The 13636-nt window shown below is 42.2% G+C and overlaps 1 protein-coding gene across 4 annotated transcripts in view; it reads left to right on the plus strand.

The window, feature by feature from the left end:
- Sfmbt2 (Scm like with four mbt domains 2) overlaps positions 1 to 13636 on the plus strand; it is a 185475-nt gene that overhangs the window by 129469 nt on the left and 42370 nt on the right. For all 4 annotated transcript variants that reach the window (XM_005071721.4, XM_013114693.3, XM_013114692.3 and 1 more), the window contains 3 exons: positions 9558 to 9671; positions 11500 to 11542; positions 13481 to 13551. In XM_005071721.4, the coding sequence (XP_005071778.1) occupies positions 9558 to 9671; positions 11500 to 11542; positions 13481 to 13551 (228 nt within the window). The remainder of the gene's footprint in view (positions 1 to 9557; positions 9672 to 11499; positions 11543 to 13480; positions 13552 to 13636) is intronic.

Raw genomic sequence — 13636 nt, forward strand, 5'->3', positions numbered from 1 at the left:
GAACCCAGAGCTTTCTGACTCAGCTAGTACAGATAGCCAGCTTGTTCTGGGGTTCCCATCTCCTCTGCCAAGGGGTCAAGGTTGCAGGTAGACCACCGAGCCCAGCTAGCACTTATGTGAGTGGCGGAGATCCAAAGTCTGGTGCTTGTGTTCGTGTGGCAAGCACTTTGACGACTAATTCATCTCCTTAGCGCCATCGTGTCTCTTTGATTTTTTTATAACCCTGGCCACTTTTTCAGCAAGATTATTAGCATGTGAGAGGCTCCTGGCTTATTCAGAGTTAAAACATCAGTTGTCAGAATAGCACTCTTTATTCCTGAATATAGGCACGATGCTTCTGTTTTTCATCCCTGCAGCTTATTTTCTTTCGTGGAATTGTTAGTTGTTAGACTTTGACTCAAGCAGCTTGCTGAGTGCTGCTGATACGGGAAAGTCAGAATGAGCATTGTCTTCAGTCATCAGACTTCTCTCTCACTTCTATGCCATTGACTGTGCTGGTGGCATTTGTCCTCATGATCACAGAATAGATGCTCTATCTCCAGCTATCACGTTCAGCATTGCTGGTGGGAGGGGCATAACGGTACTAAAGGGATATCAAATCTGTCTGGTTTCATTTTTCTTGGAAGCATCTCCAGTGACATGAACTGCAATTTCATTGGCTAAGACTAGAATGTGTGATCATCACAGTTCCCCAGTAATTTTTCTGTTGGAAGAGATGATGAGTAAGTTTTGGATAGCCAGTCTTGAGTAACACATTTATCAGATCCACAAGTTGCTGTGCCACATTTATGACTCATCATAAATTGGAGATGCTGTAAGATATGCAGGACAAAGTGCTGAGGATAGAGATGGCCAGGGGACCCATGAAAAAGATTCAGTTAAATAATGCCCACATATAAGTGAGATAGAAAAGACCAGACACAGAGTTCCAGATGGAATCAGAAGGGTTAACAAGCCATGTTTGCATTCCTTCTAGCCAATAGCTCTACCTTGTAAAGCTGTCCCCGAAAGTCCAGGCCTTGGTTCCTTAATCTTGACTTTAAGACTTGGTGATACCCTTGACTCTATCACTGTAATTTCTTGACTGTAATACTGCTTTGTGTGGCGAAAGGAACAGAACTCTCACTGATCTTTGGCTGTCCTTTTTCCCTGTGTTTGATCCCAGGTACCCAGTCCTTAGCAAGGTCTTGAAGCGGTTAGGCTGAGATTGGTCCTGGAATCTTATCTAGACCTAGAATCTCTGGTGCTATAAAGAACAGGCATTTGAATTAAAGGTCATAAAAGCGAATCTGGCCTTGCAGGATTCTTCATACTACTTCTTCTACTACTATTATTCTGAATATTCTTATTGAGACTATGACACATGTACTCCAGGTTGGTCTTGAACTCGCTGTGTAGACAGGATGTTCTTAAAATCCTGGCCCTCCTACTTTCACTTCCAAATGCTGAGATTTCAGGCATGAGCCAACATACCTAGGCCCTTTACACGTATTCCTGACATAACAGGGTTCTGGAAAATTGAATATGATATAACGTTATTAGTAGTGTTTATTTCTGATGCAAATAATTTTTACCTATTTGTCTTTAATGCATTTATCCAAGTTTGTCAAAACTTGTGTGTTAGTTAGCTTTCTGTCACCATAACAAAACATCTGGGATAACAGCTTATACAAAGGAAAGCTTTTCTGGGCGTGGTTACATACACCTTTGATCCCAGCACTCTGGAGGCAGAGGCAGGTGGATCTCTGTGAGTTCGAAGCCAATCTGGTCTACAGAGCTACAGAGTGAGTTCCAAGACAGCCAGGACTGTTACACAGAGAAACCCTGTCTTCAAAAAAGAAAGGAAGGAAGGGAGAGAGGGAGGGGGGGAGGAAGGGAGAAAGGAAGGAAGAAAAGGGAGAGAAAAGAAAAGCTTTATCTGGCTCAGAACTGGAGAGTCCGTGGCTGATTGTCCTCATTGCTTTGGTCTCCAGTGGTTAAGCTGCAGTCAAACTAGGCTTCTTCACCTGCTATGGACACTTTTGTTCTGGTCTAAGATGCTGAAAGGATGCTGAGTGTGTTCTTTTCTGTAAGCGATAGGCTTAGTACTGAACCTTGCTATCTTGCTTGATAGGTGTTTCTCTGTTATCATTTATAATTTTCCATCTTTACCAACTTTGTCTCCTTTTAGCCTTCTGTCTCTTATTGGCCAGTTCAGATTTGAATCCTCCATGTTTCCTAGATTCTTAAAATGGGCGGGTTTGCCTTCCCACTATCGCCCTTAACACATCAGCATCGTTGACTTTATTCTTTTTTGTGGTCTTTATGGCCAAAGTCAGTTTTGTTCAGGGTCTTCTTATCATCATTGCCCATGTGCAGCCAACACATCTCTCCATGATATCAGATGGCCGTTATGTGTCAACAAAATGCCCCCTTTCACGTCCATCTTTATCCATGGAGGACATCTGCCTCACTGTAACCTCCACTTGCTTTCTTCTTGAGTCTGTTGCCTGACTCACTGGTACTGTTACTTTATTGCCTAAGTCGAAAGCTATAAAGCCATCCAAGCAAGGAGTTCTGTATAGAGCATGGCTCTACTATGACCTTTCACGAGCCGTTTGTCACTTCAGTTGCTGTCTCCATCTCTGTAGCCTTCTCACTGCCACATTCCAATCTGGGTCTTTGTCCTTACTGTCCTGATTCCAGAAGTTTTCTAACTGCTTCATCTGCCACCTTCCTATAGCGTTAAGAACTTACGCTGTGAAGTATAGTCACTGCCTTCCTCCTAACATTCCATGAGTCTGTTTCTTGCAGGTTTAAGACTAGATTCCATAGCATGGGATTCAGGTGTGGGGTCTTGAGATAATCTCAATCTTGAAACCTTGTTTGTTATTTGCTTAGCTGTTTAGATTGTGTCTGAGGGTAGAATCCCCCCTTCACACACTGGTTGTGGGGTTGCCTGAGTAGCATCATGCTTAGAGACTTATGCTCTCAGAGCTACACTTGATGTGTAGTGACATGTGCTTTGCATGTTAAGGTTGTAGTATTTGGTATTATTAGGCACTGCTTTTTCAACTCCTCTGCTGTCTTTTCTTTCCTTTTTGGCATCACTTTGGGGTTGAACCAAGAGCCTCACACCTGATTGGTAAGCATTTGTCCACTGAGCCACAGTTTCAGCAGAGGCATTGCCTTTCCTTCACAAATCTGTTCCTTCAAGGATCCTTCATTAGAAAGGCAATGCATCCTCGAACATGCTAGTGTTATTATTAGTGCTTCAGGCTATTCTGTGCAACTCTGCTTCTGTCCCTCCGTCTCCCCCAGCACAGTGTTTATCCACATGTGCACTTTGCTGCCTCAGTGTTTGCTGAGCAGACAGGAAGAATAAATACATACAATTTATTACAGAAACCAATAGCAATTTCAGGGACCACCATTTCTTAAAACACGCCCTTTGGCTATCAGTGTGAGGAGTTTTACAGCAATATGCTAACAGGTGAAAACTCCTCAGTCAAGTTTTCAAAATCTTGGTTGAGTTTCCATAACCAACTTCTCCATCAGTCCAATGTACCACCCATAGAGCACATATAACCCAGGATAGCTATAAATGTGCATGACAAAATTGTAACCCCAAACATGCTGGGGTTACTTTGCATTTTTGTGACTTATGTACTTCTTTGGTGTGAACATTGTAGTTGGCAGTACTACCTCACAGTGTCACATGAAGAAAGTAAAGGATGCTCTTGCATCCTGTGGCATGTAAGGCCAGTCAGGCCAGGCTCTGCAGGCTAGTGGCAGAGCCTGGCCTGACCGGCCTTTTTGTGTGGTAACCATAGCAATTCTGCTAATAATACGGGACCCTTCCCAAGAGAAGGAGCCACGTGCTTGCTACGCCACCCTATTAAAATGAAATTAGGGAATGAGCACTTCTGAAGTGCCAGGTGTAAGCCTCACATGTTACTACACTTAGCTGCTGATTCTTTTCTGTACCTCAGATTACTTGTCTTGAAAATGGAAATGGAAAAGCCCCTGTTTTCAGGATTGTTGGGAAACGGCCCTAGTTTTCAGGATTATCCTGGGCTAAACTCAACTAAATTGCTGGCCTGTAGTAAGAACTATGAATATCTTCCTTTAGGGAATGTATTTCCCTCTGCGTGTACACACTCATACATGAACAGGTACACACATGCATGTACACATATGCACAAACATTTGTACATGCAACTATATGTATTTACACATGCACACACACAGACAGGTATACATTTATGTATGCAATATATGCACACACACACACACATGCACACGCACACGTGTGCCTCTTCAGTTCCATTTGTACAATTTTCTTTCAGACGGTGTGTTTCCTCTGACCTTAATCTTTTTTCTTTCTGGCCACAGTTCTATTTTCTCTTTATTTCTTAGGAGTTTGGCTCCAAGGCAGACAAAGAGATGCTCCAAAGGCTCTTTTGTTGCTTGGCTTTGCAAAGGGGACAAGCACAGCAGGTCATAGCTAGGGCTCCATCCATCTCCTGATTCTGGTTGCTTTACCCTTGTCTTATATTTTCTCTTTTCATCTCATCTTTAAGTCTGTCCATATTTGCCATGCCCTTTAACTTTGACGAAGAACATTAGCCCAAGTAAAGTTGTTCCCTTAAACGTCTCTTATCTTTTCCCCATCCCAGCATTTAAGTAAGATGAAGAGGTTGTACCAATTCTATTACTGAAGTAAATGAAAATCATTACTTGTATCATGATTGGCTCTGAAGCTTTCTCTTCTCTTATCCCTCTTGCCTGTGGTACCCCATTGCATCTCCACTCTGTAAGTCACCTGTGCTTTCTCTCTCTTGTGACTTGTTGGAAGTGACACAACTGCGTATCTTTGGGACCTTGGCAGGATTGTGTTCCTCCACTAAAATGCCCTGCCAAGCCACCCCGTGTGTCACCCTGATGTTCCTGGGTTACAGCAGGTCACCATCTCTATTGAAGTAGCCCATGCCATTGACTAGATTGAACTGCAGTACAAAGTTCTAGCAATCACATAGGCAAACAGAGTCTTGGGATCCACGATGGGAGGACAAAGGCTACAGGAGATGGGAAATCATCTTTAAGGCTCCCATATGATTCCTACAAATTCAGATGCTTGTAAATTAACTGTAGGACTAGCAAAGTTCTTCTTTTAGCAGTGGTTTCATTTTATTTTCTTGTATGGTAACTTGCATTTTATTAATTTGAACTTGACGGCAAGACAACATTTATGCACAGAATCCTTCTTTTCTCCTTGACTATCCTGTGTTGTCATTATTCTGGAGATTGTGGAGACTTTGTAAAAGACAACATTCACAAAGTTTTGTATTAAACTCTAACTCTGGGTGTAAAGAGACGCCTTCCCGCCAGCCTGGTTCCAGAGCCACATCAGTCCCAAATAAGCACACAGGAGGCTATATTAATTATGAAGCTGTTGGCCTTGCTTGTTTCTTACTGGCTAGCTCTGACTTAAGTATTTATCCCATAATTGTTAATATAAGTATTTCTCTTACCAGAGAACTTTCCGGGCTTCTTATCCCTATGGCAGTTACATCTTGACTCCCTGTGTTTCTCCTACCCAGAGTCCTCCTCGACTCCTAGTCCCACCTATCTTGCTTCCCTATTGGTCAACAGTTCTTTATTGACATATACACATGTCTTCCCCAACATCTGGGTCTTGGCCTTCCTACTCCTCTGTGTTTTGCTCTGTTCTCAGGAGTTACCACCATTAGTACTTCACATTTCCTCTCAGATTTATTTCATCAAGTGTAAACATACATTTGAAGACAGATCATTGTGTGCTTTACACTCGAGAGTACAACCTGTCTTTCCTCGCTCTACGCTACACCTTGGAGATCATCACATTAAGTATTTAACTAGCTGCAGACTCCTCCAACACTTGAATACAGCCTGCATTTTTTGACTGCTTTCCTATGAAGGGGCTCTCTGCTTCCTAATGAGTTTTGAGATGGACCTTCTAGATAAGTGTGGAAGTGATACTGACGAGATGCAGCTTAGTCAAAGGCCTGCTCAAGTGTGGTCTTGTCTGTAAGGGGCCTTTCTTCTCTTTTCGTAAGTTATTCCTTCCTCAAGAATCCCATGCAGCATGTCTTGCTCACATACGAAGTGACAGATATTGCCCGAGTCTTGGTGACGTCTCTAGGTGTGCTTCTATAATCCCAGCAGTGCTGGAGCGAGCAAGCAAGAGTCCCAGACACATGCGTCGTTTTGTAAAGCTGTTGGGTCTCCAGGCTTGGAAATATTAGCTTTCCTTTAAAAAGTTATCTGGAATCTGGTCCTATGTATCTACACTTATGCGATCATCACAGCAATTGATAAGACTGATAAAAAGGAAAAAGCAATTGCTACTCACCATTCAGAATGGGGTTTAAAAGATGGGGGTCAGGAAAAATTTTCCTGAATGATACCCACATTGCTTCAGCATGTTCTCTCTCTCTCTCTCTCTCTCTCTCTCTCTCTCTCTCTCTCTCTCTCTCTCTCTCTCATCCTGTATCCCCCTCCCACCCTCCCTGCTCTCTTCCTCCCTCTCTCCCTCTTTTCTTGTTTTCATTCATTTTACTTACAGCCTGAGTGTACCTGTGCAGAAGCCACAGAGGGTCATCAGTGTCTTCCTCCGCTTCCTCTCCATCATATTTCCTTGAGACATGGTCTTTCACAGAATCCAGAGCCTGCCATTTTGGCCAGGCTGCCTGGCCTGGCCAGTGAGCTCTTAGGATTCAGCTCTCTTCTCCAATGCAGTGCTGGAGTTAAAGCCAGGCACACCTTTGCTCATCTTCTGATGCGGATGCTGAGGAACCACACTTAGGTCTCATGATTGCAGGGCAGTACTCTTATTCCCTAAGGCAGCCTCCCAGCCTGGATAAGTCACTTTGCCATCCTATGCTATTTCAAATATGCCTTCAGAGGCGAGATTTAAAGTGAAAGAAAAGCAGGAGTGTAAGTTCCTTGGGGGGGGAAAAACAAGTGGTTCACACCTCTTAGCTTATAAATATCTGTTTGTTTGGGCGAGGCACATAATGAAAGAACTTTAAAGCCTAGTAAATGTATCCTTTATACAGAAGTGTATATATTAATTAGAGCATTAATATGATGTAGTACTTGAGCCAACAGAACATTTGGGCAGAGGGACTTTAAGTGGTCAACTTCATTTTATGCATTCTTTTGAAGTACTGTTTTGAATCACCTTGAAAATCTTATTTGTGGCTAAACAAAATCTAAAACTGCAGATGTTTCTGGTGGATAATTTAACCTGTGGGAAAATGGTTGTGACACTAAGAAACCAATGCTATTTCTATGAACCCAAAGTAAAGAAAATGATTTTGCGTGTGGGAAACATACTTGAGACCCTTTTGGTTGGATCATGTAGGAATCATGAGCACTTCAGGATGAAGAGAGTTGTATCCATAGGAAGACACTGGGAGAGTTACTTGAAAAAAATTCTCTCTCTCTCTCTCTCTCTCTCTCTCTCTCTCTCTCTCTCTCTCTCTCTCTCTCTCTCTCTCTCTCTCTCTCTCTCTGTGTTAATATGGAGGCCAGAAGACAATCTTGGCTATTGTTCCTCAGGTTGTGACCACCTTGATTTTTGATGCAGTGTCTCTTACTGTTCTGGGTCTTAGGAATCTGCCTATCTCTGCTTCCTCAAAACAGATTACAAACATGAGGCACCCTGCCTGGTTGTAAAAGACCAGGGGTTTATGTTTGCAGGGCAAGCACTTTGCTGACTGAACCATCTCCCTCCAGGGCATTTCTTATTCCCCAGTATGCTGGCTTAGTATTAAATTAAGAGCATTCACTTATTAAACCACATATGTACTTTTCACAATGTCATCACATGGTTGTGAAAGAAGGGGATGTGAGGCATGGAACTAACGGCTAAGTTGGGACTGGCTTTTGTTTTGTTTTGTAGGTGGTGTGTGTGTGTGTGTGTGTGTGTGTGTGTGTGTGTGTCTGTCTGTCTGTCTGTCTGTCTGTGTGTTTGGGTCTTGGTGGTTAGCTTCTTGAAGTCAAAATGACTTTGGGGAAGCAGGTCAGGGGATCTGATTTAAAGTTCAGTAGATACTGTGTCTGATATGGATGTCTGATGAATGTTAGATGGATGTCTAATGAGGGTTACAGTGGTGTTTTCATCTTAAATATTGGTCAGGACACAGAGGCAAAGTACATTCAGAGAGTCACTAGATATTAGTAGATCTCGTATCTTATCTGTTGATTTTGGTTTGAGAATTTGTTCTTCCAAGTTTTGTTCTATTTGTTGTTGTTCTGTTGTTGTTGTTGTTGCTGCTGCTGCTGCTGCTGTTTTTTGTACGGACAATTGATTTCACGTAGAATTTTCTTCTGCTAACTGGAGGAGTGTATTCTAAATCTGTTCTCTCTGTAGTCAAGGATGCTTGATATTTTAGCTGCAATTGTAGATTTCTGGTTTTTTTCCTCAGGATTTCCCAGCTGTTATGTTGGTTTATTACACAGATATAATTAGGGATCAGGATGCAGAGTTTTGACATATCTCATAAAAAGGAACATATTCCTACAGCAAAGTATTTCGTGCAACAGGTTAGTTAGCACCTGTAGGTCACAAACTGAGCTAAAAGATGAACAAGTCTAGGGCCTGGGAGATAGCTTGGTTAGTAAGGTATGTGTTACAATGGTACAAGAATCTTTGTTTGATTGCCAGGGGAAAATGCTAGTGTCGTGGTGTGCGTGTTTAATCCCAGCATGAGGAAGCGGAAACAGGGGGATCCATGAGACTCACTGGTGAGCCTACTTAAGATCTCAGGGCCAGGGACTCTATCTCAGAAACTAAGGTGTGGGTGCATGTGGCCTGAGGAATGGCACTGGTGGTTGACCTCCTGCCTCCATGGGGAAGTGCACTCACACCTGTACACAAATGCAACTGAATATACACACCAACACAAATACATAGGCATACATATACATATACAAAAACGAACCACTCCAGTCAAAGTTGAGAGGTAAACACATCCTCTCAGGAAATTACCGTATCTCTAGTCTCTTCCTAAACAGTGGTTTCCCTATAGCTGTTGCTTTTGGCTGTAATGTTTGCTTTTATTTAGTTGACAGTTACTTTTTGCTTGGTGTGGAACGAATTCTGTCATGGTGGATTACAAACTTTACCACATGTCTTTAATTTCATAGCTACTCTTAGGAAAGGGGACATCTGGTCCCTTTTTGAGTATATCTGGCTTTGATCCAATTTTTCTTAGCATCGTTCTTTCCTCCCCCTTTTTAGAGCGGTGTATGTCTTTTTCCCTAACTCCTATTTTACTTGAACTATCTCAGATTCTCACCCTTAAGTTATTTCAAAATTTGTGCCAATCTTAAGACTACATACTCTACAAGTCATCTTCTATACAATTATCATTTTAAAATGCATTTCTCAGTCTTAGGGATGCTTTCTTTATATGTGTGTGTACACGTTTGTGTGGGTGTGGACATGCACGCACACACGTGTGTGTGTGTGTGTGTGTTTCCTTCTGTTTCTTTTTGATACCCATTATGTTGGTTTCTTCCCTTTTCAGGTCTTCAGACTCCAATCCCAGAGGTCATTGTGGATATGGATTCCATGGATATCTTCCCTGTGGGCTGGTGTGAAGCAAATTTTTACCCTTTGATCACACCACACAAGGCAGTGTGTAAGTGTTGCCTGCCCAGTGGAATGAGATGATGAGCACATAGTGTCCGTAATCTTGGTGAAGAAATGGGTGATTTGGTACAGGATGCTGTGAAAGTAAAGGGTCTACGTGTTCTAAGGAATGCCTTTATTACTATTGTTTCTATTATTCTTTAAGTGCTGATACCAAATGGACATTTGGGTATGTTTTATAGGTGACAGTAAGGAGGCAGTTGAAGGAGGCTATGCAATGCATTATTGTGATTGGGAAAGCTTAGATTAGACTCTGTGTGTGTGTGTGTGTGTGTGTGTGTGTGTGTGTGTGTTACTTTTTCTTTTTTCCCTGATTTTTAAGAAAAGGTATGCAGCTCAGGTTATTTTTAATTTACATGTATGTGTGTGCCTGTGCATGGATATATGTACGTATATGTGAGCGTCTCTCCAGGTCCTCTGTTAATATTTATTTCTAATAAATTATTATCATCTTTATAAAAGGGTAGACCATAGCTTGGTTTATATATGCTACACTTTTGTTGTTGATTAGCCTTGATTAAGACAATTCTGCATTTTCTAACATTAGCGATTTTTTTTGAAGACATGATCTCACTATATAGCTTTGGCTGTCCTGGAACTCACTTTGTAGATGAGGCTGGGCTCAAATTCACAGAGATCCACCTGCCTCTGCCTCTGCCTCTGCCTCTGCATTCTGAGTGTTGGGATTAAAGGCGTGCATCACTATGCCAAGAGTAGCATTTGCTAATCAAAGTTCAATAACCATTAGAGTTTGGTGGGATAAGAGTTCAAGTTTGCCTCCTTTACAGCACAAATGTGTGCTTAAGGAATGAATGCACGTATTGGAGCTGGAGAAATGGCCCAGTGGTTAAGAGTATATACTGCTTTGGCAGAGAATCTGAGTTAGGTTCTCACCACCCACCTCAGGCAGCACAAAACCACCTGTACCTCCAGCTCCAAGGGATCTGGCACCTTGATTGGACTCACATCCACATAACCCAACACAGACACACTTGCTTAATTAAAAATAAAAGTCTTCACAGAAATAGTAACGTAGAGTGTTCTCATCTTCCCCAGATCATTGTTTCCTGGTTGATTTCCTAGATGCCTGTTTCCCTACCGCTAATTCATTTTTCTTTTCACTGAGGTTGACGTGGGGGTATATTATTTTGGCAGTATTCTTCACCTTATCACAATTTCTGTCGAGTTTGCAGCAATTTACTTTAATGTGTGTTCAAGTGCAGTACAATATGTGTTCTCTTTATCTTCCTTATTAAAAATGCCCTTTAAAATGAAATAACCAGTGTAGTGATAAGATTAAACATACTTACAATTTTTCATGCTTGATAAAACCATATCTGCTTTAATGTAAGGAGATATGTAAATTTGTCGCTTGCTCTCAGCAACTTTTTAGTTTTAAGAATAGACACAGGACCCATCTTAATAAAAATAATAATCACTAAGACTTTTCCCTAAAAACCACCCTCATTATTTAGAGGCTTAAAAGATTTCTTGTATTCAGGATAGTGAGGGACTGGGAAACTGCTCTGTTGAGAGAGTGCAGGCCTACATGGCTACCTACCTAGCATCCACTGAAGCCTCGGCTCAGGCCCAGCACTGCACACACTGGGCGTGGCTGCACATCCAGGTAATCCCACTTTGGAGGTGGGTCCTGGAGGATCAGACACTCAGGGTTGCTGGCGGCTACATATCCAGTTCCAGCCTGCATGAGGCCCTGTCTCTGAATAAATAGAACGCGCACACTTGTACACTAAAGCCATTAGAAAAGGACTAGCCTCACTAAACTGTCATTTTTGCTTTCTTTTCCTGTTTTACAGCCGAGAAGAAAAGGAAGATTGCAGTTGTACAGCCGGAGAAACAGTATGTTTTGTTTTGTTTTTGTTTTTTTTCCTTCCCAAACTTCATGATTAGCTATAAAGGGCCTGAGTGATTTTTTTGGGGGGGGCATTAGTTAACAAGCATCTCAGCATCGATGGTGACAGCTCCTGTTCCTTGTGCAGTTATTAAGTGCAAAATACTGAGCCCACCCTCAAAGCGTTCTACAGCTCCCGTGGTTATTTCTCATTTTATTCCACACTGACAGGAATGACTCTCTCTGGTACTGATTCTTGGTGGCCTCATATGACAAGTGTAGTTTATAGATGGGTGATCTGTTTTGCTGACCCTGAATGTCTAGAGGCAAAAGACTTGGTTGTCACCCTAATTCCCCTGTCACCTTGCTGGCTGGCCTGAGAAGTTGCTTTACTCCTTTGCATTTTAACATCCCCATTTAAAAACAATACTTTTGAGGTTTTTGTTTTGTTTGTTTTTGTTTTTCAAGATAGGGTTTCTCTGTGGCTTTGGAGGTTGTTCTAGAACTAGGTCTTGTAGACCAGACTGGTCTCGAACTCATAGAGATCCTCCTGCCTCTGCCTCCCGAGTGCTGGGATTAAAGGTGTGTGCCGCCACCACCCGACTTTTTTTAAATATTAAATTTGGTTCCATGTGTAAAATAAGTGGGTTTATTCATTTATGGTGTAAATATAGGTTGTAGTTTTGGGGGAAAGGTGTTTTAGGGTAAAGTGTTGTACATGTGGGCAGAGTGTGTTTGAAAAGTTGAAACTTCTGGTGAACCTTTAGTGGGTTATAAAGTATCTAAAATACATCCAAATGTTCCTTCCAGCTGAGGTGATTGTGTTTCCTTAAGGAACAAAAACATATGGCTATAAAGTTAACTGAAAACAGCACCTTTTTATGTATTCAGGCTTAAAATTAGATAAAAGAAGTAAAACAAACATTTGCACCAGTAACTGAATGAGGATAATGGTTTTGAGGACATTTTATGTGTGATCTTCACTGAATGCCGTGGGTCAGGCTTGTAACTTGCCTTCAGTTGATCTATGTAACATGAAGTCAATAGACGAACACCAGGCTCCTGAGTGAGTCCTAGTTTGCAGCTCATGGATTAATGGTTCTCTCAACTCACACATTGCTGGGCCCCACACTCTCATTCAGGGTATTTGGGGGTGCGGGCTAAGAATCTCAATTTCTGCAAATTCCCAGCTGATGCCAGTTCTATAGGCTTGGGGAACCACCGTCTGATGTTCACTGCTGTAGAGGATGCACCACTCTCCATCTTAAGATACCTGGTGATGGTTTATTTGATATTTACATCAATTTTCAAAAAAAATGTAGTTCCTATGCAGCCAGCAGGGCTGAGACCTCATGGGCCCCAGCTTTCTTATATTCCTGTAAGAACACACACACACACACACACACACACACACACACACACACACACACACTTTTTTATGAACATGAACTCTAACAGACAAGCCAGAATTAACATTTTAACGATCACAGCTTTATAGTTCTCCCTCTTGAGCCTTCTTTTTAGTATGGCCACGACCCACATAGGTACTGAGTAAGGACGGTAGGCACAGAGTAAGGACGTCCAGAATCACCTGAAGGTTGTTTTCAATTAGACCATCACGGTGGATAAGTCTGACTCTAATTATTTGGCAGTTGTATCTAGAACGTAATTGGGAACATTCTTCTAAGTTCAGAAGAGACTCACTGATCAGGGCTGACCACTCAGGGCACTTGCACCCTGAACTTTTTAGGGTCATCAAATGGATTCGAAAATCAGTTTTCCAAAATGACCTCCTTATTTAGTTTACTGGTGCTGCTCTTGTACACACAGCCTACCCCAAAATGACTTTATCTTGAATTTCTGGTGTAGCCGTTTTAAATGACGAAGAGTTCACAGTGCCCTCCTCTCTTCTGTGGTCTGTGATAGCTGGTTTTCTGTATCCACAGATTGTCATCCACGGTGCCTGTTGAGAAAATACCTCATGACCTTTGCTTGTTCCCTCACATGGACACTGCAAGTAAGTGGGCCCTGTGGAGGGCTCTGTCCTGCTCTGCTGTGTGGTTGTGATTGGAGAAATGCGTATTGTTTCAGTCACGGCAGCT

Source organism: Mesocricetus auratus, unplaced genomic scaffold, assembly GCF_017639785.1.
Source record: "Mesocricetus auratus isolate SY011 unplaced genomic scaffold, BCM_Maur_2.0 Super-Scaffold_100013, whole genome shotgun sequence".
Classification (NCBI taxonomy): Eukaryota; Metazoa; Chordata; class Mammalia; order Rodentia; family Cricetidae; genus Mesocricetus; species Mesocricetus auratus.